Consider the following 23,049-nt stretch of genomic DNA (forward strand, 5'->3'; position numbering starts at 1 on the left):
GGCCAGGCACAGCCCAGGGGCAGCTCTTGGCAAGGTGAAAGAAAATTGCATATTCAATCTCCATCCATGAATCTCCCTCACTGCTGCCCGCCTCCTGCTTGAAAACAATGAAGGCTTTTTCCCAACGCTGGGCAGGGCCTCGGTATCAGCCTCACTTTAACTTCAGGGTCATTAATTCCCTGATTATTGAAGGAGAAGAGAGGGTTGCAGCATCGTCAATTTCGAAGGCACACCCCCCCCCCATGTGATAGGGCCCTGGCTGGGCTGGGGGGCAGCCGGGGTGAGGTGAGGTGTTGTTTCAGAAGAGCAAAGGGGTGGGGAGGGAGGAAATGGGGAGCCAACTGGACTGGGGGGAAGGAAGCCAGGAGGAGGGTGGAGGAAGGCAGTCATTACTGCATACCTCTGTTGTGTTGTTATTGCAAATTAAAAGTAGCATGTTCCACTCCACAGCTATCTTTGGGGAGGGAGGGGCACCGAGGGAGGTGGGGGATCTTATCATTGCTTCTTCAGCAGACCAGCCGTGGTGTCACCGTGTGAGGTGACATTTGAATTTACAATTCCGCTGAGAAAAGCCATTAATTCACAAATTAACATTTCTCCCTCTCCCTCTCTCTTTAACACTCTCTCCCTCTCTCACATGGATGTGCAAGCAATTGAAAAGACAAAGGAAATAGCCTTAAGGAAGAGACTTTACTGCTAGTCTGTCTGTGCTGAGATTGCTCCCCCTGCTTCCAGATAGATAAACCAATTACCTGAGCAGCCCTGCTCCTGGCCGCCCGCGATCGCCTCCTTTTGTAGGCTGCCTCCGTGGCCGGATTACACCCGGTGTATCTCATTAATGTAAACCAGGCGTGCCCTGGTCACTGGCCTCTCTTCCCCACTCTCTTCCTGGAGGGGCAGCGGGAGGAGTGCTGGTGTCAGAAAAGGCAGACAAGGAGGACACCCCCCCCAAGAAGAGAGGCTGCCCCCAATCCCTCCGCTGCAGCCAGGCCCTGGGACTTCGGGCGTGCCAGTGGTCCTGGAGGAGGCTGATGGGGGAAGGGGGAAGGCCGCAGGTGAGCGCTCCTTGGGAGGCTGGCACGGGTGGAGGGCTTGAGAGGCAGAGGCAGGAGCCAGAGCCTGACTCCCTCGGGCCCACAGCGCCGTTGTCTGTGGCCTTTTGGTCCAGATGCAGAGGGCGGCTTGCATGGGAAGAGCTTCGGGAAGTTTGGCGGAGTATACACCATGTTAGTGGGACAGGATTATTCAGCCCAAAGGAGCTGGGAGGGGTGCCGAGGAGTGTCCAGAAGACACCTCGAGGCTGCACCATGTTGCAGATTCCTTAACCGAAACCCGGAGCATGGGCACAGTTATGTCTGTGTACCACCTCCTCCTTCCCCACCTACGTCCCCAGCCGGTGCTTTCCTTCTCAAAGAATACCACCCCCTACCACCCCAGAAGTGTGGAGCCCAGGGTGGTGTGCTCTCAGAACCCTGGCGTGAGCTTCCAGCGTGGGCAGGAAATCACAGAACCTCTTTTGGCTTTCGCTGTCCTCCAGGCCCTGGCCAGGCACTGTAAGAAAACATTATATTGGCAGAGGGAAGCTGAACAGAGTTCGAGGTTCTTTAAGGAGAGGTACCCTGTGGATTATGGCTGGAATGATATGATTTCACATGCCCGATACCACCCAGCCCAGGTCACATGAGGCAGGTTTTATGAAAGTCCAGAAACCAAATCTACATGAAGGTAGTCATCTGTCTGGACAAGTGCCTGAGTTTAACTGTATCAACAAAGCTCAACTTATGTTCATTTTCCAACAAATCATCAAAACCTGGCTAATGTCTACTCCAGTCCAAGAAAGAGTTAAGGTTTAAAGGTCAGCACTCACTAAGATACCAAAAAAAAAAAAAAAAAATCCACTTATGAACACACATTCATTGTTATGATTATATCTTCCCAGTAACCTGGGAAATTAGACCGTTCGAACCAGAGGGGGGAGATTCTCTATCTTAGATGGATCACGTATTTTAGCCACATTTTCTGGGTACTGTTGGCCATGAGCCTGTTGAACACTGACCATATCGTTATACAAAGGTGGGGGTAGGTTATGTCGATATTTTATTTGGCATCTGTGCACACGTGGGCTTTTTTCTGTGGAGAAGTACCAGGTTTTAGCCTGTGTAGTTGACATAGGTGCATGAATTTGACATAAATCCCTGTGTTTACACCAGAGACTGGCAGCCAGATCACTAACCAGTGGTTTCCCAGCCAGTTCATGCTGTTGTGGAGAAAGAGTTGTATTTGGTTGTTTGAGGAATTATGTTGAGATTTAGCACAAAAGAGACTTTTTTTTTTTTAAAGATTTTTATTTATCTGAGAGAGAATGAGATAGAGAGAGGGAGCATGAGAGAGGGGAGGGTCAGAGGGAGAAGCAGACTCCCCAACTGACAGCAGGGAGCCCGATGCGGGACTCGATCCCGGGACTCCAGGATCATGACCTGAGCCGAAGGCAGTTGCTCAACCAACTGAGCCACCCAGGCGCCCCTTCTTCATAAGGTGCCAGAATAGACAGGTTGCCCCCCTGCCCCCAGGAGAGAATGTACAGGTCTGCCGCGGAGGGGCTGCCTATGTCCCTCCACCACTGGAAACTAGGGTGGGTGCAGCACAGTATCCCAACTTTCCCAGCAAAGGCCCCAAGTTCTCCCCCCGCCCCCTGCGTCCGTGCACTCCTGTGCACGGGCATGCACACCCATCTTGTCAGAATTTGTCTTCACCTCCCAGTCTTCCACATGGCGACCCCCTTCTAGCCCTGCAGGTAGGCATCGTTCTCCTTCCTCCACCCGCAAGGGCACCAAGCGAGAAATCCGCTGCCTCAGCTCTGCCCTTCTCCCCCAAGTGCAGGCTATGGATGCAGGAGGGAGGAGCCAGGCCCTGCTGCTTCTGGGCTCCCCTCTCCGGGCGCTGCCTCCTCCTCTGGCCAAGGGGCAGCTGGGAAGGGCAGGGGCATGGGGGACACTTCAGAAAAAGGATTTGGATGACAGGTAGGCCAGATTGCTGCCTGCCAGAGGAATGGGTCTGAGCAGCCTCTCTGATCTTGCCGGCTGCCCACAAAGGAGCCCTGAGCTCAGAGCTTCCCTGCCTGCCTTCCTTGGGGCCTCGGTGGCCAGCAGGGCTCTCCGGGACCCTCCCCATTCTGCCCTGGGTGGGGGTGCAAAGGCAAGGAGGGTGGGGGGAGGGCTGGGCCTGACTCTGGGGCTGGGAGACGGATCACGAGCCTCCAAGCCGAGTTGCAGCAGAGCCAGTAATTCAAACCATCCTGACCCTTCGGTGAACCTGAACCTGCTGACCTTGACAACACCAGACAAGTGAGGCCTCACAAACCTCAACCTGCACGAAGGCCTCGCCTTCTCTCCCTCCCTTCCTTGGAGGTCCGGGCCCAGCCTCCAGGTGGCTCCTAATTTGGCTGTCCCCACCAAATGTCAGTATCCCTCCCTCCCTGAAGTACCCGCCTGCCCCCCTGTCTCAAAGCACCCTCTGTGCTCTGTCCCACTGGAGACAGTACACGGGCATCTCATGGGGCCCCTCCAGGGCCAGGCCAAGGAATTCTCCTTTAAACAAGGCTTGTACACCTTGCCCATTCTCCTCCTGCCTGAGCCTTCATCTTTTTCAGAAGCACTGGCTGTAGTGTGCGTGTGTGTCCACGCGCACGCGCGCACACACACACACACACACACACACACATGCACGCAGGTGCGCACACATGAGGTCTGGGTGCACACAGGGCCAGGGATAAAATGTGATCAAGACAGAGCAGACAGAGGAGGGAAGAAAAGCCCGAGGAAAGCAGCCCCAGGAACCTGCATTAAAGTAAATGCAGTTTATGAAGTTTATGCTTTCCTCCTAGGGAGAGCTGGATTCCATCCAACAGCCTCTCAGAGCCTGGCAAACAGCTCCTGAAGCAGAAAGTACGGGCAGGAGCTCAAGCAAGCCAGTGACAGAGGGAGGGATGTATAGACTCACTCTCTCTCTCTCTCTCTCTCTCTCTCTCCCACGGGCTCACACAGATCTCCCTAGGCCCCCGGCCAACTGCAAAGTCTGGATGGAAGGGTGCAGACGGTGTGTTTGGTAGGAGTGACTCCAGGAGCTTCACTTTCCTTCCCTCTTGCCTGCTCAGCCCCCCATCTTCTTCTCCTTTGGTGGTGTGGCCAACCCAGACACATGGGCAGTGTGCCTCCCCCCGCCCCGGGCAGATTGGTGGCGTGGCAAGCTGGACAGAAGGCAGCATGGACCCCTGGGGCAGCCAGCCTGTGGAAGCTGCTCTGTGTGAGGGGCAGTGCGGACGGTCTTGGGGTGGTTGTTGTGAGGCATAAGTAGTCAAAGGGATCAGAATGCGGCCTCCCAGGAAACTGCCTTTTTTCTGACTCTGGGATTCCTTTCTCTGGTATCATGGTCTAGGCCAACTGGATACCCTGTAACTACTGAAGACAGCTGCTGGAATCTCTTAGGGAGAAAAGAGACAGTATTTTTTTTTTCCTGGGAATTCAAAGGAAATGAATGGTTGACAAGGTTAAGGATCTGGGCGCTCTCAGAGGGACTTATAAGCAAGGTGGGATATCTGCCCTTCTAGGGGTTCACGTGTGCATACACTAATCACATGTAAATGGGCCAGAATCCTTGACTTTGGAGGAAAGGGGAGTGTGGGTTGGCGTGCCCCTTGCCCCCGTGCTCCGGTGACATGCCTCAGCTGGGGATGGGATGTGGGGAGGGGAAGTCTGTCTCCCTCCTCTCCCCGGGAATTTTGTGTCCCTGTCCCGCCAGGAGCTGGGACAGAGGAGGACAGCAGAGGTGGAGTCATCTGAAGACAGACAGTCAAGGGAAGAAGAGTCGAAGGGAAAGTGAAGGATGGGCAGAAATTGCTGATTGTGGAGGATGCTCTGGAAGCCAGGAGATGCCAGGCATGGAGGGAGACAGAAACTGGTCAAGGATGGCTTTCGCCCTTTCTCTCTCCTTTCCCCTCCCTCCTCCCCTCCCTCCCTCTCCTCATCCCTCCCCTCTTCCCACCACGCATCTTTATTGGTTCCGGTAATAGCGTTGATTTGCATGTCAGGCAAAGCCTTGCTACACACACAAAAAGAAAACCCCAGCCGTGGCGGTGTGGCAGTGTCAGCTCTCGCTGTTGTTCGACAGTGTAAAATTAAATTAATAAAGCCCCCAACACAGGAAAACATAACAGGAAATTAATGGCCTTTACTGTCGCTCTGATGCAGTCATTTGCAACCCTGCTTTCCGCACCAAAGACTTCATAAATGCAAGCAGTTTCTCTAAACAAGCATACTTAGGGCGGCCTGGTATGTAATTTTTCGCCTTGCTTGTGTCCTTTGAGCTAACAAAGCCCCCTTCCCTCTTGGCTCCAGAGAGGTTTCTAACTGGTCCTGGCCCCAGCTGGAACCCAGCACCAGGCAGCAGGCCCCAGCCCCTCCCTGAGAGCCCACATAGGTCGGAAGGAAGACTCCGTCCCCACACAGACAGATGCTCCTTCCCCACCGGTGGTGGGTGGTCGGTGGCCCCACTGGGGAGCCCGGAGCCCTAGCCTCTGCCAGGTGGCCAGCAGGAAGGCACGGTGCCCACTCTCAAGCAGGAAAGTTGATCACTCTGGGGAATTCACCCACACCCACCCAGGGCTCACTCCTCCCCTTCCTCTGTGCAGTTCGATTCTCTCTCCACTACCTGTTTGCTCCCCTCCCGTCATTGCCTCTGGTCTTCCCTTCCCTCCAGCTTCATCTCTACCTGCTCAACTGCTCCTACTTCATAGATGGGTCACATGCGCTCACTCGGGCTGTGTGTTGGCCGTGGGTGCTCATGCCCTTCTTTGCTACAGGTAACTGGGGGGTTTGGGGAGGAGGGGGGGACGAACTTTTTCAGAATGCGGAAAGTAACTGTCCTGGTATAATTCTCTGGAGTTCTAGGTCTCTCCTCTACTGTTTGGTGAGGAAGTATGAGGGCCCTAAATGATCGTTCAGGTCATGCCTCTGTCCTCGGGCAGATTTCCTATAAACCATTCAGAGAGCTGAGAGTCTATGATTTTGCTTTGGTGTGTAAATAGTGGAATATTGAGAAAACTTATGTCTTTGGAGAGCTTTCTATCATTGTGGGCCCAAGTGCCCAATGTGTTGGGATGTATGAGAGGAACAAATAACCAGGACGTGGGTCTCCAGGAATTTATAATCTACTGGGGGAGACAAGACTATCACACATCAGACAATAAGCTATTAATTAAACACTGAACCACGTGGCTGAGCATTCAATAGGAATCCAGGGACGTGGCTAGAAGAGCAAGCAGGAGATGGGACTTGAGCCCTGGAGTAGCTAAGATGCAGAGAGACTGTCTCCAGAGCCCCCTCCCATGTGGAAGGAGACCAGTGGCTGGGCTAAGGGTGGTGACAAGGCAAAGGCTCCGATTCTTAAGGGTCGTCTGGTCTTATGTGCCACTCACATAGAACTCTCCCTTCCTGCAGTGCTGCCTGACAGGCCATGGGACATAGGCCATACATGGACAGTTGTCATTGTTAGCAGCACTGCCTTTATACTGAGTCAGGCTAGTGTTGAGGGAAAAACCTTGGAATCCAAATGTCCGGATGTGGGGTCCATCTGCACTCCTTACTGGCTGTGGGACCTTTGGCTATTTACATGATCTCTCTGAATCTCAGGTTCCTCATCTTTGAAATAGAGACAACAATATTCACCACTTAAAGTGATGGTGAGGATCTCCCTTTGACGCCCCCTCTTCTCTCCCTACCTTCCTCCCTTCTTTCCATTCATCCCACGTGGCCCCAGGTGGATTTTAGTTTCTCACACGATGTGGTCCCTGCACTGGAGGAAGGTTTCCCACTGTCCTGGTTACCCATCTCTGAATTCATTCTTGACAGTTAAAGTCTCTCCTACGTGCACACTGAACTCTAGAGACAGTCTAGCCAATGCCAAGAACAGTAGACCCATTGCCAGTCTCCATCTGGAGATTCTGCATCCATAATGTAGCCTAAGATTACATTCGATTTTTTTTTATTAGCTCTGTCAAACTCAAGATCATATTGAGTTCGTGGTCAACGAAAACCTCGAGATCTTTTTCACATCAATTGCTATCAAGCCAGGTCTACCCCACTGTGCACTTGTATAATTGATTTTTTTTAACCTAAACATAGGGCATTCCATTTATCCATGTTGAATTTCATCTTGTTGGTTTGGGCTCTTAATTCCACCTGATTAAGCTCATAAGGATGTCTTCTGTAGCATCATCCCAGCAGGGTTTTTTTACAAGAGTAAAAAATGCCTGGGTGGCTCAGTCAGTTAGGCGTCTGCCTTCGGCTCAGGTCATGATCTCAGGGTCCTGGGATTGAGCTCCACATCAGTCTCTCTCTTTAGCGGGGAGTCTGCTTCTCCCTCCCCGTTTCCCTCTGTGCTCTCTCTCTCAAATAAATAAACACAATCTTGAAAAAAGGAATTATTTGCCTTTACAATAAAGGAGAGACAGTGCCCGCCAGTGGAAACCTCCCTCCTGGTTGCAGTAAACAAATGCTTTGGGTACTATTGAGCCCAGCAGCCATCAGCCATTTCACTTTTCTTCATCTTGTCCATAAAATTAGGAAGGGGATTCTTTGTGAAATGTTAACATTCACCACATCCACAGCATTTCCTTAATAAAAAAATGCAACTTAAGTTGATGAGCAGATTGAGTGCCTGCTATATATAAAACATGGCGGGACTGATTCACAAAAGTAAATAAAATGCAGTTCTTGACTGCAAGAAGCTTCTAATCTAGTAGGGAGATAAATGTACACATCATTATACTAGCAGAATGTGATTGATGCTATGATCAAGGTAAAAAGTGCTCTGATAAATGTTTTAAAAAGAGAGAGAGCGCGCGCACAGTTGCTTCCAACCAGGGCAATTAAGGAGGTTTTGGTGGGGTCAGCGTTTGATCTAAGCATTGATAGCTAATTCATGTGCCACAACTTGTAGCAACATGTTCTTTCCTGGGGCCCACAAATTAACTGTGTAACAATTTCTTCTAAAAGATTTCCTGACCCTAGCATTAAATTTATTAGAGCATTATTTGCAAAATCCCCCTTTTGCGGGGAAGATGGCATTGGGCTTTGTCACTGCCTCACCCTTTAATGTGACTTCTCAAGGATTATCAACAAAAAATTTAGGATCCTATCTACTCTCTCCTCCAGGGTCCTGGTAGATGAATTATCTGGGCTGGGGAAAGTTAAGTAAATCGGAATAGATATGAGTTACCTGCCTGGCCCCCTCCTGACCTGGGCGACTCCTGATGGTCCCATTTTGAAGATTCTTTTCTTTGATGGAGAAGACAAAGGCAAGCCGAGGGAGAGAGGGTTGAGAGGTTCTGCCTTCTTTCCCTTTTTCTCCTCAGTCTTACTCACCTTCCCAAGTATTGAACCTAAACCTGCCTTCCTTTTTGTTCTTTCTTCAAACATAGCTACAAAGGCCCTTTTCTGTTGTCTCAGCTTGTTCTGAGCTTTTGTCTTCCTGACAGGTTCATGCTACTCTCATATCCATCCTTGGTTATGGTCCTCTCCTTCCATCTGTTGTGTGTCCTTTTTAAGAGAGGGAAAAATAACTTTTGGCTGATAATAAGTGTCATACATGCTCATTGGAAGATATTTGGAATATACAGTAAATTTTTTAAAAAAATCACGCATAATCTCATCACCAAGAGATAACCGCTGTTAGAATTTGGTATATTCTTTACAGTCTTTTTTTTCCTTCTGCGCATATATAATTTTTTATCAAAATTGGAATGATACTGCATATACAGCTTGTGTCTTGCTATTTTCACTTAACATTATATAGGACCATTTTCACATATCATTAAATATTCTTTGAAAACATGATTTTTTAATGGCTGCATAATCTTCCACTGTTCGGTGTACATGTCCTTTTAAAATCTAGGCTCATCATATTTTAAAGCTTATCCGTGTGCAACAACAATGCCTTTCCTTAAATGTCCTTCTCTTTCAACCCCTCCCCCACTCCAGGCCTTTTACTTTGTCTGGTTGGTTATTTGAGCTTGTAGAGGTGGAATTTCATTTTTAGAGCACCCTGTCCTTACGGAATTATACTCCCTTGTAGAATCTCTTGCCATCACACGACTGTTCTTTCCCTCCCCATGTAGCAGTTTGCTTTCCTTAAGTTGGATTCTGTCCAATGCCTCCTTCCTTGGCTACTGTCAACTCTAGACATGCTTGCTTTCTCCCCAGATCCCCATCACTTCCCTTTTATCGGTTTTTGTTTCTTGGTCAGAATTAAGCAGCTTGGAATAGTGAAAAGGGCATTGGGCATTGAGAACCTCATTTCCCATCTTAAAGATGACCAGCTGTGTGACATGGGAAAATTACTCAACCTTTCTGAGCCTTTTTTTTCTTTTTGTCTCTAAGAGGGAATCCGATTAAATGATCTCTGTGACAATTTGCAGCTGTAAAATGCAATGACACTGAATTCAGAGTAGCAATTTACTTTGTTGCTTCTTTTTTCTTCTAAAAGGTAAACTGTTGAGCAAAGCAAGTTAAGAATTTCTCAACCTTTGCTTCTAGAATTCTGTTAAACGAATCAGCCAACATTTTTTTTTTTTTATCACCTCGGGCCCTATGCTAGATTTACAAAGATGAAAAAGATGGGTCCCTGCCTTCAAAATAGTCACAGTTTAGTGGAGAAAACAAACAAAAACTATGATACATACAGATTCTAAATTTGGCTCTGCCACTTACTGGCTATAGTAGGTAATTTGGGATAAGTTACCTAACCTTTCCATTCCTTGGTTTCTCCAGGTTACAAACTCAAGCTGCCACAGGCAAATTGCCTGTGTTTGCTTCTGCCTCTTGTATCACTTGTTAGCTGCGTAACCTTAGGAAAGTTCTGGAACCTCTGCACATCCATTTCCTCACCTACAAAATGGGGATAATAATAGAAACTTCCTGCTTAAGTTCTGGTAATAATTAAATGAGTGAATATATGTACAATTCTTAGATGAGTACCTAATATATAGTAAGCACTTAATGTTAGTTGCTGTTATTGTAAGGATTAAGTCAGTGTCTATATGTTACACATAGTGTCTGCTATTGTAATAGGAACTGGATCGATTTCAGTTATTATTATTATTTCTACAATAGAGGTTTGGCTAGATGGCTGCTGGAACACAGAGAAAGAAGAAATTAATACTGCTGAGGGAGGAACTAGCCACCCCCTGGTGTAACTTTGAGGAAACTCAATCCAGAAAAGCTCACGGGACTTGGCCAAGGCCATGTAGCACGTGAGCGACAAAACCAGGATTTCAACTCAGATGTCACTCCTAGTCCAGTGTTACGTTACTAGATCACTAATGCGGTTTAGTGTCCCTAGAGGCACATGGGTGTGTAAATGGGCACAGAAAGACTGAGGTCAGGCAGGCCAGGCACCACCCCCACTTTTCCCCCTACCATGAACTCACTGAGTGTTTAGAAGCTGAGCTTGGTCAAGGAGAGCAGGTGGTCTGTGAAGGCTAGAAGGCCAGGCAGAACCTAGTCTTGCTCAGAGCCTAAACTTTGGGCCATGTTTCCAAGGGCTGCTTTATGCCCTCCTCTTGAGCTTGGCTTGGCCACGGCAGACTCGAAGGTTGTCCAGTTTAAGGATGGGAGGCGACGGGGAATGTCATGCCATCTCTTTGGACAAACCGTGTTCCCACCAGCACAGTCTCCAGCCTGGCCCTTGCAGCCCTTCCCAGCACAGGGCAACAGGCCTCTCTCCTCTCTTCCTTTTCCTGTCTCTCTCTCTCCTTTCCCCCAAGCTTCCCCTCTTCCTTCCTTCCTCCCTTCCTCCCTTCTGTCCCCTTTGCTCCCATTCTCTCCTCACTCCCCTCCACGCTGTCCCCTCCCCATGGCTCCAATCCCTACTCCTTCCCGAGGGGCAACCCGGGAGGCCGGCTCGCTCCGAGGGGAGGGGGGAGGGGCGGGCGGCGCGTGGGGGTGGGGCCGGGCTGCACCGGCGGGCTGCCCTGAATGACAAGCGGGGATATTGATCGCATTCTGAACTCAGCCCAGCCGATAGAAGGTAATTAATGACTCCATTTGCCTCAGTACCGAGGAGAACAATTGAGTTTGAAACTGCAACAACTGGCAGCTGGGGGTGAACCCCGCAGAGAGGGAAGGTAGTGTCAGAGGAGGCCGGGGCAGGGGGGGCAGACACCATGGAGCCCACGTTAGCCTGAGCCCCCCACCCCAACCACAGCCAGCCCCTGCCCCTTCAGCCGTCGGCCCCCTGGGGCTGAAGTCTGGGAGCACTGTTCCTACTTCCTCCCTGCTTTTCTCTCTTCTCCCTCTATCGCTCTTTTGGGTCATTTTCTGTCTTCGGATGAAGTAAGACCAACTTTCCCCCAGACTGCTTCCCCTCTGCTGTGTGATCCTGCACACTTATTTTTACTCTCCCTCAGCTTGTTCCCTCATTTGTAAAATTGAACTAATACACCTCAAGCCTGCCTAGTACATAGTGTCCATAAATGATGATGATGATGATGATCTTTGACACGAAAGGCAAATTTGGTAGCCTGGAGAAGGCTTTGGGGTCAGACATCCTGAGTTCAAATCCAGGCTTTGCTGCTTAGTAGTTGGATAATGTTGAACAAATAATTTTGCCTCTCATCTGAAAAGTGAGAAGTACCTCGTAAAGTTGAGTGGATTCAATGAGTATATGTAAAAGCTCTAATGTTGTTGGTTTCCCCATAGGTAGATATGTGTACTGGGGCTTAGAAAATTGAAGTTAGCATAGTTCTTTCCTGTACTTTAAAAGGATTCCTCTCAAATGCCTAATTCCTACTTCTTGGGACTTGGGGGATAGCCCTTGTTCATCCCACCTTGATTTTATGGACTTTGATGAGCCTTGGGTGCTTTCTGACCAAGGAAATGGCATTATTTCATTCTGTCTCTAATCATCACCCCACCTACCTTTTGGTCAGTGCACAAGAATTTCTCTTGACCCTCACAGTGACTACTTTGAGAATTCAGGTAGAAAGTCATCCCACAGGAGGACAGAACACTTCTGTGACTAGCCCTCATCCCTAAGACCTGGTATTCAGTGGCTTCCCTCCTGCCCAAGCTGCTGAGCTCTCACTGGACAACACTATTCATGATTGGTCTGGCCTGGAATCAGAAGGGTGGAAGGTAGGGCTCTGCCCCCAGGACGCCCAGAATAGATGGGGAGTGACAAGGCTAAGTGAGTGAGGAGATCAGATCCTTTCGCTGAGGAGTAAAAGACATTTTTATTAACAATTCTAGAAGTGGTACATGCTCATTGTACAAAGCCTGGACAATATGGAAAAACTTAGATGAGAAGAAAATAATTTTCTCATGATCTGAAGGTAACCTTTATTTTTTTTTAAGATTTTATTTATTTATTTGAGAGAGAGAATGAGAGAGAGAGAGAGAGAGAGAGAGCGTACGAGAGGGAAGAGGGTCAGAGGGAGAAGCAGACTCCCCGCTGAGCAGGGAGCCCGATGTGGGACTGGATCCCAGGACTCCAGGATCATGACCTGAGCCAAAGGCAGTCGCTTAACCAACTGAGCCACCCAGGCGCCCCTGAAGGTAACCTTTATTAACCATGTCAGTGGCGCTCCTTCCAGTCAAGATGATCTTTGGTCTTGCAGTTGTCTTTGTCCCCATGGAGACCAGGCATAGCTGCTGGAGCCCACGCTCTGAACGTTGGCTGGGCAGGCAGCTCCTGCAGCCCATTGTTCTTCTGTCCTCAGCTGTCCACGGAGCACCTTCCCGGTGCCAGGCTCCCTGCTGGACATGCCCTTGAGCTAGCCACCTATCCTTATTTAATCTACACTTTGTTTACTCTGAGCCGTTTCCTCACCTGTAAAAAGGGGATCATCATCCCTACCTCCTTTGGAGAGTGGTTAGGAAGCCCAGATAACCTAAGGTTTGTGAAAGCTTTCTGTTAACTGCTCAGCAAATAGGAAGCAGTCAGAGGAGAAGACAATATGAGCCTTTGTTCCCCTGAAAGAAAAATATTCATCAAAGTTTTAGCTCAGCAGTTTGTTTAATTTAATAAATTTATTTACATCCTGCCTTATTCCAAAAAGAACTTGTAGTAGCTCACTTTCCTTGAGAGTGCTTTTGCTGTAGTGGACAAAACACCTGGAATGGGCTCCAGTCCTGAGAGCCCTACCACCTAGTTGTGTGACCTAGGACTGGTCACCACCCCGCCCCCTTCACTGCTCACCCCTTCTAGTTTTTCTTACTGTAAAATGGGAAATTTGGGCCAAGTGTCTCTTAGTCATTTTCAAACAGTCTGTGCTCAGCCAGCTCAGGGCCGTAGGCTGTGCCTTCAGTGTAGGGAGGGTGCAAGGCAGAGAAGGGGGGTGCTAGGAGGAAGACCATGCCCCAGATGGAGTCATGTGGTCCCCAGCTGAGCCCCTGGGTTTGGGACCCAGGCAGCAGAGTGAAATGATGTAGTGGGTAGGCTCTAGGTCAAGCAGACCTGCAAATCCTGACTGTCACTAACCAGCCGCCTAGCCTTAGCTAAGCAACTTAACGTCTCTTTGCCTCAGTTTCCCTCTCTTTCACATAGGTATCACAGTCCTGACCTCACAGTGTTGTGGGGAGGATTCAGTGGCATGTAATAAGCTGAGTACTGTAAGCTGCTAAGGGCTGATGGCTGGGGACAGTAGTAGAACAGGGCTGAATCTTCCACACATGGAGACTGACTAGCACACGGTCCCTTCCTCACTCTGGCAGGGTGCAGGGTGAGGTCTTACTAAACTTAACAGCAAACACATTTTCCAGCCTTAATCTAAAAATATGGCCTGGCAGTGGGAAAGAGAATTAAAAAATCAGAATTGTTCCACAAAACCCAGGACACGTGGCCACCACACTCCAGCCCTCTTCTGGGAACCCTGACAAGGGGTTGGCTTATCTCATCAAGATAAAGGCCGAGGGCCTCCTCCCTCCCGTCATTTAGGAAAGGACTTCTCGGGAACCAGCTCCCACCACGGGCCAATAGACCCATTTTATCCCACCCCTGCTGTCTGTGACAAGGCCTTGGTGTGGGGAGTCCAGTTTAGAGGCTGTCTCTGGTCCCTGTTCTCAAGTGACCTCCGCTGCCTTCTTTGGATGGTGGTTCTGTAGCTCCCCGATCAAGTGTTGCTCTTAACTGGGAAGACGGTATTCTCTGTCCCATGAGCAAAGGCACTATAGGTGGGCAGGGTGGTGTTGCTGAGAGTGATGCTGTTAGGAGCTCACCAGCAGTAGGGGTGAGTGGAGAAGGGGCATAAGTCTGCCTAGGGAGCTGCTGTGGATCTTCCCACATCCTTTGATTGCTAGGGATGCATGAGTCTTGCCTTATAGGTGATTGGGTGTTCTGGGGTGCCAAGCCAGTCAGGTGGCCAGTCCAGAGATCTTCGGCCAGGGGTCTGGGTCAGTCATTCATTCAGTCACTCATCAAACACCTACTCTATGCCCATGTCCATGCTCAGCACTGGAACCACAGAGATGCATTCAGTCATGGTCTCTGCCCACAGGGAACTCATGGCCTGGCTCCTTGGCACAAGGGAGCTGTCTCTGTTGGGTCAGTAATCTTCTTGGAGAAGGATGCTATCTAATTACTCACACATTTCCTTCCCCACTCACTCTGAAACCTCGATCAAGACGTGTTTCTGCCTCCTCCTCTGTTTTGGCCCAGCTCTGCCAGCGAGACTTGGATCCCTGGGCGGAGCAGTGGACTCCTAGTGCGGTTCCATCCCTCTCCTTGCTGTCACCTCTGGGAGTCTCCCCTTGGGAAGTCCCACCCGGAGCGCTCTCTCTCCATCATCCTCAGGAGGTGCCTGCCAGTGGTCAGCGCTGAGCACCGCTTCATCTTTTCTTCTTCTAGTCTCTTCTTCCATGTTCTCTTTTTGTGTCTGCTCCTCTTCTCTTTTTCCCCTTCCTCACCCTACCCTCCAAACCCACCCCCATCCAGGCCCTTGTTTAGCTGGACACCCCGGTTTCCTGTTCAGGTGCCTTCTCCCCAGCCAGCACCTCCCCGGGCTTCCGGCATGAGGAGCATCTTGCCTTCTTCCTCTGCCCGTTCTGTCTCTTCCTTTCCTCCTTTCCTGGGCTTCTCCTTCTTGGACCTCTGACCCCAGACTTCTCCCAACCACTTCTCCCCTTGCCTTCATCCCTTCTGTCCTTCTCCAGCTGAAGGAAGGGTGCCACCCCTCCTCCAGAGAGAGCCTGCGAGAGCTTGCTGTCCCCATCAGTGGGGCCATTGTCCGCTCCCTGTCCCTGCGCCCCCACCCCCCACAACTTTCTTTATGCTCCTTCGCCACTCATCATTACCGATGCCTTTCCTGCCTCCTCATTGCCTTCCTCCTCCTCTGGGGAGTTTCCTCAAGCCTCCTGTAGCCTCTCTTGGGGTTCTCTGCAGGCTTTCATCACACCACCTTGCTTCCCTGATCCTCCGGCACCTTCTTTCTCTCCCCCAGCCCCACGCCCTTCCTCCTCCTCTCCTTCCCTTTGCCTGCCTCCCGCCACCACCTCTTCCGAAGCAGGCTTCCCTTTGCCTTTCCTTCCTCCCCCCCCCTTTCATTGCCGCCTCTGTAACCTGTCTTATCACCAGGGCCTGAGTATACAAAAAAAATAAATAAATAAAAAGGTCAGTGAGCGGAGGGAGCAGCAATAACCCCTAAAACAGTACCATCAGTGGAACATGATTGATCAATTGAATTCCATAGCGGCTGAAAAATGTGGGATTAAGTAGTGTATTATACGCACAATGAGTTGAGGCATGATGTTCATTTCAAGTTCATTTCGCCGGCCTCTGCCACCAGATCAGGCAATCAATAGGGGCAGCAGATATCATATATCACCTCTCTGCGGGCTGGGGAGAGAGCACCATAATCTCTCGCAAATTTAGAGTGACAGATTTGTCAAGATCTGAAGGGCCCCTGAATAAATGAAGGAAAAGAGACTCCTCCAGCCAGTGACCTGAGGACAAAGCTTCAGTTCAGCCCCTACACACACACACACACACACACACACACACACACAGGATTGAGCCAAGCCACACACAGGCTTATACACAAATCCCCACAGAGGCATGATACGAGCCTTCCCACACATATGCACACACCCATGCACATAACGTATGAGCACATGCTCCCAGACAAATGCACACCTTCCTCCCCAGGACCCATTGGTGACACTGCACTAACCACACACAAAGACAGCAGGGCTTCCCTAAAAAGTAGGAGGACTCCAGCAGGGGAGGAGTAGACACAATGGGATATGCAAACAGCTACAAGGGGTGGAATTAGGAGGATAGCACATCCTTGAAAGAAAAGCAGGCACAGAAGAAACATGGGGCACCTGAGCTCACGCTCCCCGTGCAATCACACACGTGTACACACACACACACACACACACTTTGAGAACAGCTCTCTCTCTGTCACTCACACAGACACACACACATATTTATCTGGATGTTCAGACATGTACAAATGCATATACACAGAGAATACCCACAGAAAAGGAAAAACTAAATATGCCACACCCCAACTCATATAAGAGAGACACACACAGTCTCTAAGACAGAAAATCATTCCAGAGGCTTACACAGTAAAAAACACAACCACCAAGTTTTGTGTCCATAGGAATGCAGGGAACATAGAAATACCATGGAGGCTGCCCCTGTGTCTGTCTATCCAGCTCAGACTAGATCCTGCTCTTCATTTCTCTCTCTCTCTCTCTCTCTCTCTCTCTCTCACACACACACACACACACACACACACACACACACACACACACACACACTTTCTTTGCTTTCCCACCTCCTGAAGAATAGAGTGGGGTGGGGGGGAAGACAGCAGGTCCCATTTGGAAAGCAGACCCCATGCTCCATCTGGGAGGCCAGAAGAGAGGATGGCTGCAGGTTGAGGTTAATCAATATGTAATATTTTCTATGGTCTCCTGAACGATACTGTACGGTGTTACTGTATATAATGCAATATTGATTATATCATATCGTATAATCACCTATAAACTGATATATATCACAGTCCCAGAGGAACACCCTGAGGCCTACAGCGTGGGCTGGCCCCAGGCCCAAGGCTCCTCAGTGGGTCTTGGGCTGAAGGAAGCCAAGGAGTAGCCACGCTGTGGCTGGTGTGGACCCAGCTTCCGGGGGTAGACATTCAGAGAGAGACAGAGAGCAGGCACTTAGCTCACTGTGTGCTCTGGAAACTCTAACAGACCTGATGCAGGGGGGCAGGGATGGGGAGGGAAGGGTAGCAGAAAGCCTGGGTAGAGTGGGACCTGGACAGAATTGGCCTGCAGCCCCAGGGAGCGGGCCCGAGTGCGGCACCACCGTTGGCCTTTCCTTCACGGAGTGAGTCTCAGCTCTCTGTGAGAACCACAGGGGGAGCCGGGGGCCCGAGGAGCTGGCCCCTGACAGAGGCCTAGTCAGAGTCCGGGTCGGAGACAGAGGATGAGGAGGGTGGTCCGGGCACAAGAGCACCCACAGAGATGCTGTCTTTAGTCTCTGCCCAAGGCGGTATCTCACTGCTCATGTGCCACCTGCTGTCCTCCTGCTCTGGTCTCAGTCCTGGCCCAGCGCGAGCAGAATGCTTCAGCTTGACTTTCACAGTCCCTCCTCCCTCAGTGGTGAAGTTAATTACTTCACCCAGCCCCCATGTTACACTCAGCCTTGGAGATTTGATGATTTTCCACCCTTGGAGTCAGTGGAACTGAAATTCATCTCAGAGCCGAGTTCAATTCTCCACAGGCTCAGTAATGCTGGTCTGAGACACCCAGCTCCTCCCCCAGGCTGACCCAGGCCTGGGGACAGAAGGGGTTCAGGGGAGACATCCCCTAAGGAGACCCCTGGCTGTACCTCTGCCCAGTCCTCCCCGCACCCCCGGGCCCCGGCACTCAGAGGCTCTGGCTTCCCCAGCCAGATCTCTGAGGCACGGTCAGCCCCTGGGTCTGCTGCTCTAGCCTAGAAGCTGGGAATGAGGGGTCCCAGCAGAGGTAGAAAGCCCCCTTGACCCACTGTGCCTGTGCTGGCCTGCGCTGATGCCCCCAGTGTCTGTGTGTCCTCCAGATGTGTCCGAGGGCTCAGTCCCCAATGGAGACTCCCAGAGTGGCGTGGACAGTTTGCGGAAGCACTTGCGAGCTGACACCTTCACCCAGCAGCAGCTGGAAGCTTTGGATCGGGTCTTTGAGCGTCCTTCCTACCCCGACGTCTTCCAGGCATCAGAGCACATCAAATCAGAACAGGTGAGGAAGGAGCTCTCTGCTTGTAGGAGTGGACAGGAACGGGGCAGAACAACGCCTCTGGAGAACGTGCGATACCAGCATCACATGCACGGCATATGGGTGCACTGTGTGTGGGCCGAGTGGACACACTCACACAAGGACGTTATGGGAGAGTTAAGAAAAACCATTATGGTATATGGCAGTTAGAAATGATGGATGATAGGTCTTGGGGAAGTCTTGTCTCCTTTCAGAGCCTCAGTTTCCCCATCTGTAGAATGGAGGACTTGGGTAAGGTCTAATAGGTCCCTCCAGCCCTGTCATTCCACGCGTCTGGCATAGAATACCCAGGAGACGTCCATGTCCTCTTGCCATGTCCCTTGCCTTAATGGCCCGGAGGTCTTACAGAAAGTTGGTGCGAGGCCGGGGTGCTCTTCTCGCCCGATGTCAGAAGGAGAGCCCTCGGTGCCTGCCTCCTGCTCCCAAGTCCAGTTGTCCAGTGTGACCCGAGATAGGTGGCCGGCCTAACCCCCCGCCCTGATACTTCGTCCAGATGCAGAACAGCCCAGAGCGCCAGGCAGCCCACAACACACCCACAGAATACACAGCATAGAAACACATCTCCTAACTCCTCCCATTTACCCATGTGCACGTGTTTACACACCACCACAGGCACCTGCTCCCTACCCCCACTCACAGCTCACAGTCCTCAGAGCACACACCCCCCCATCTGCCAGAAGGGGTGCCTTGTCCCAGACCACAGCTCGGCACACCTCCAGCACCTGCTTCCACCCACACATCCAGAGGGGCCCCCAGTGCACACACTCCCATTCCTCCCACACCTACGGCCCAGGCCAGGCCCACAACTGCCGCACAGCAGTCAACCGGGCTTGCACGCGCACACGCGCACTCGGACGTGCGTGCGTGCGTGCGCGGCCCCGCAGGCTCCGCTCAGCACAGTTCCTCTCTAGGACTCCAGCAGCTCCCAGCCACTCGCCATTCTCTCCGCCCGCCCTTTTATCCCATAAGCTGTTTGTCTTCATAAAACAAAAATCAAAAGTCTTTTTAAGGTGCCCTGAGCCATAAACCAACAAAGGAGGAGCCGGCCGAGGCGGGCGGCTCGGTGCACCCTCCACGAGTCCCCGGCTGTATTACAATGAATAACCTTTATTTACTTTCATTAGACTATTAAACACCAGCACAGTCATTTTTTCCCCCTGAAACTCGGAGCAGGGCCCATAAAGCAAATCCGAAGCCTAATTGAGTTCATTTTAATTTCTCTCCGATCACAGCGAATTACTCTGGTGATAAATCAGGGGGCAGCTTCACCCCCAGTAGAAGGCCTAATTTGCAGCTAATTACAAAACTGATTTCTACAGGAAGATCAATACGAGAAGGAATTGGAAATGACGAGGCAATCCTGGCCAGCCAGGGAAGGGAGGGGGCCCTCTGGGGGGGGCCAGGAAGCGGAAGGGAAAAAAACGGACCCGAAAGAGCAGAAAATCAGTTTTAATTTAACGTAATATTAATCAGGACAACTTTTCCTGCTTTGTGCAGGCTCCTGGTCGGCCCAGCTCCGGGGTCTGGCTGAGCGGTGACGGCAATAAAAAGGCAATTACCCGAGTGTTTCGGGCAGGACACCCTTTCAGAGGCAATGACTGGCCCCCTCCCACCCTTCTGTTAGCCATGTGGACTCTCCCCCTCCCCAATTTCATACCCCAGTGCACAGGCAGAGAGCAAGGGGCCCGTGGGGCTGTCTTTGTTTGTTTTTTAAAAAGGGGGCGCCAGCACCCGATCAGCTAGCCCAGCAGTGCCAGGCCAGAGGCCCCACTCGGCCCTTCCCCCAGCTCCTGCCTCGGCCATCATCGTGTCATGGTCCGCCCCTCCTCCCCAAGACTCCAGGGGAATCTGAAAACACCCTTTGCCTCTCAGCAGGGGGGACCCAACTGCTACACTCCGCCCTTGGGGCTTCTTAGGCAGGAGAGGCTATAGTGGTTTAAAGAGTGCTGGGATCACCACCAATAACTACAGGCTGCACCTCCAGCTTACCCCGAGTCAGGTCTACCCCCCACCCACACAAAACTCTCCATCATCTGCTGAACCTGCCCCTCCCTCGCTCCCCTCCCTCTGCCTGGCCGTCTCCTTCCACCCCATCTGGGAAGGCTCCCCGTTCCTCCTCCCCATCTGCACACGGAGCCCTTTCTCTGCATGTGCATGTGCCTATCAATAGAGAGCGGTCGCTTTTCTCTCTTCTCCCAGGGGAATGAGTACTCCCTCCCAGCCCTGACCCCTGGGCTTGATGAAGTCAAGTCGAGTCTATCTGCATCCACCAACCCCGAGCTGGGCAGCAACGTGTCAGGCACGCAGACATACCCCGTTGTGACCGGTAAGGAGGCTTCTGGGGGGAGGGGGGGCACTGCTTTCAGTAGGGGCACCTCAGCCCATGCCATCTGGGGCCCAGTGTGACCCGTGGGCCCCCTGGCATGGTATCTACAGAGAGAGTGAGCCTCCGAAAACCAGGGTACTTTCTGAATCCTGAACATATGTGTGCAGATGTGAGGAGAAGAAGCTGTGGTCAGGGTCTCTGTGTGCTTCAGCCTGGAAAGGTCAAAGCTAGGAGGAGCTGTTGCTGGTTCCTTCTGCCCATCCTCTCGCCTCTCTCTTTACCTCTTCTCTTGCCTCCACCAAGGTGCCCAGAATTATATGCCTCTTGTGAGGACGTGCACAGAGGAATGCAGAGGGTAAATAGGCCAGGCTGAGGAGAGTGGGGCAGTGTCCAGCCTCCATGCTCCCACACCTCCAAGGCTCCTGGGGGATCTGGCTTCCTCTCCCTCTAGGCAGCCTGGGGAGCTGTGGCTTTGGGCTTCAGGGCACAGCATCCAGCTCTGTGGTTACAGATAAGCACAGTTATCACAGTCCTTCTCCTGCTTCCCAGAGAAACCACTGAGACTGAGGCTTGATTTCAAGGCCAGGCAGGTTCAAGCCAGTCCCACAGTCAAATGCAGGGGAGAGGACAGCTAATCCAGCTGCTCCCGTGGATTCGGAGCAGCAGGGGCAGCTCGAGGGGAAGAGGGCCGAGGTGTGGTGCAGCGAAGGGCCCAGCTAAGGAAGCTCTAGGCCGCAGAGCTGCAGGCTGTGGAAGGCGTCTGGCACTGCAGAAGGGTTTCCGGGCCAGGAAAGTGCCCAAGTGGGAGAAACACACATTGAGGTGTTATTAAAATTCACCTAATTATTCTGGAGACACTAAAGCCAATGTGCCGTTTGTTCCTTGGGAGACAGAATGATTGAGAAGGGTCTCGGTGGGGATTGGGAGACACTGAGGCGTTACCTGCTGAGCGAGGCGGGCGGAGGACTGGCAGCAGGGCTGTAGACAGTCAGCATCATAGCTGGTGGCAAAGGCAGGGAGCAAGGCCCTGGTTCTGGCGTGGAGCTGATCTGAGTAGGGCTCAGGCCCGAGCCGGGCTGTGAGTGGCCATCCAGCTTCCACCTGCGGGCTTGGGAGAGCCCTGTCCTTAGCTTTCCCGGGCTCTCCTCAAGGGGTGTCCTGCTGGTACAACAGTTTTCGGCCCAGACAAGGTTGAGCTCTTTTGCTAGGCGATCAGAGATTGAGTTCTGGAAGTGTCAGGGAACCAGATGGGGCTTTTGGGAGTGACAACCTTAGCTGGGTCAGGACATAGCCTATTATTAACTGGCCCTTGACATGAGCCCTCCTTGGCCAACGTGGAAGCTCTCTGAGCTGCTGGGTGTTCTGACCCAAGGCAGAGAGATGGTGCAGCCCAGGCCACGCTTCTCATCTGCTGAGAGTTTCAGTGGCCACTTCCTGAAGGTGGCCCACCCCAGGCTGCTGATGAAAGAGAGCCCAGGAGACTTTTCTCTCATCCCAGCTGTGCTTCTCTGTGCCTGGGGCCACAGTCCAGAAGGCAGGGGCTCCCTGGGGTGGAGAGATGGATCTTCGGGTAGGGTTCCTGCTGCAGAAGAACTCGGGCTGGTGCAGAAAAGTGCCTCCACCTTGAGCATCCCCCACCCGCCTCCCCCCCCCCCCCCCATGGCCCTGGAACAGTCCCAGCTCAGCCTGGGAACATCTCCGGCTGATCCATCTGGATCCAAGTGTGAGAAAAGTTCATTTCAGACCCAGCTTGACATTCCCAGGTGGCAAGTTAGCACTAACATCTCAATCTGTATGCGACATTTCAATCAAGCGAGGAGTAACAAAAGCAGAACCATTAACATTCGGAGCTGTTCACCAGTGGTAATGACGGGAAACTCGCTCAGAAACTGGAAATTACCAAAAAGAGAAAAGTGTGTGGAGAGGTGGGGGAGGGGAAGTGGGAGGAGGTGGGGGCAGGGAATGAATTTTCTACACTTAGGCCAAGATCCAATGTTTGGATTAATGGTGCCATTACCAGAGAAAGGGCTGCAGATTATGCTCATTCTTAAAATGTTTTTGTTGGCAATTAAATGGCTGCAGTTATTGATCTTTGTTGATTTTATGTCCTCCTAATTTGCATAATCTATTAAAGATGAATGATTCATGATGTGTTTATTATGGGGACAAACAGAATTTGCTGGAGGTATTGTCAAGGTGAGAAACGGGGCAGTGCCCAGAGACTCGATGGGCCACCTCAGGAGTGGGTCCAGCATGGTGGCCTTCGGGCCAGGACTTTGTGGGTAGCGGCAAGCAGTGATGCAAGGACAGCAGACACATGAGAGGTGGACTTGGGCTAGGTTCTTCTAGAAGGATCTTGGCATCTGTGAAAACTTCAAGCACATCTGGCACATGGGCGAGGCTTTG

At 51.5% G+C, this 23,049-nt stretch overlaps 1 protein-coding gene across 7 annotated transcripts in view; it reads left to right on the forward strand.

Annotated features, from left to right (window-relative positions):
* PAX2 (paired box 2) overlaps positions 1-23,049 on the forward strand; it is a 77,338-nt gene that overhangs the window by 39,161 nt on the left and 15,128 nt on the right. For all 7 annotated transcript variants that reach the window (XM_027596325.1, XM_027596326.1, XM_027596322.1 and 4 more), the window contains 2 exons: positions 18,106-18,281; positions 20,517-20,643. In XM_027596325.1, the coding sequence (XP_027452126.1) occupies positions 18,106-18,281; positions 20,517-20,643 (303 nt within the window). The remainder of the gene's footprint in view (positions 1-18,105; positions 18,282-20,516; positions 20,644-23,049) is intronic.

This window comes from Zalophus californianus, chromosome 15, assembly GCF_009762305.2.
Source record: "Zalophus californianus isolate mZalCal1 chromosome 15, mZalCal1.pri.v2, whole genome shotgun sequence".
In the NCBI taxonomy this organism is placed as follows: Eukaryota; Metazoa; Chordata; class Mammalia; order Carnivora; family Otariidae; genus Zalophus; species Zalophus californianus.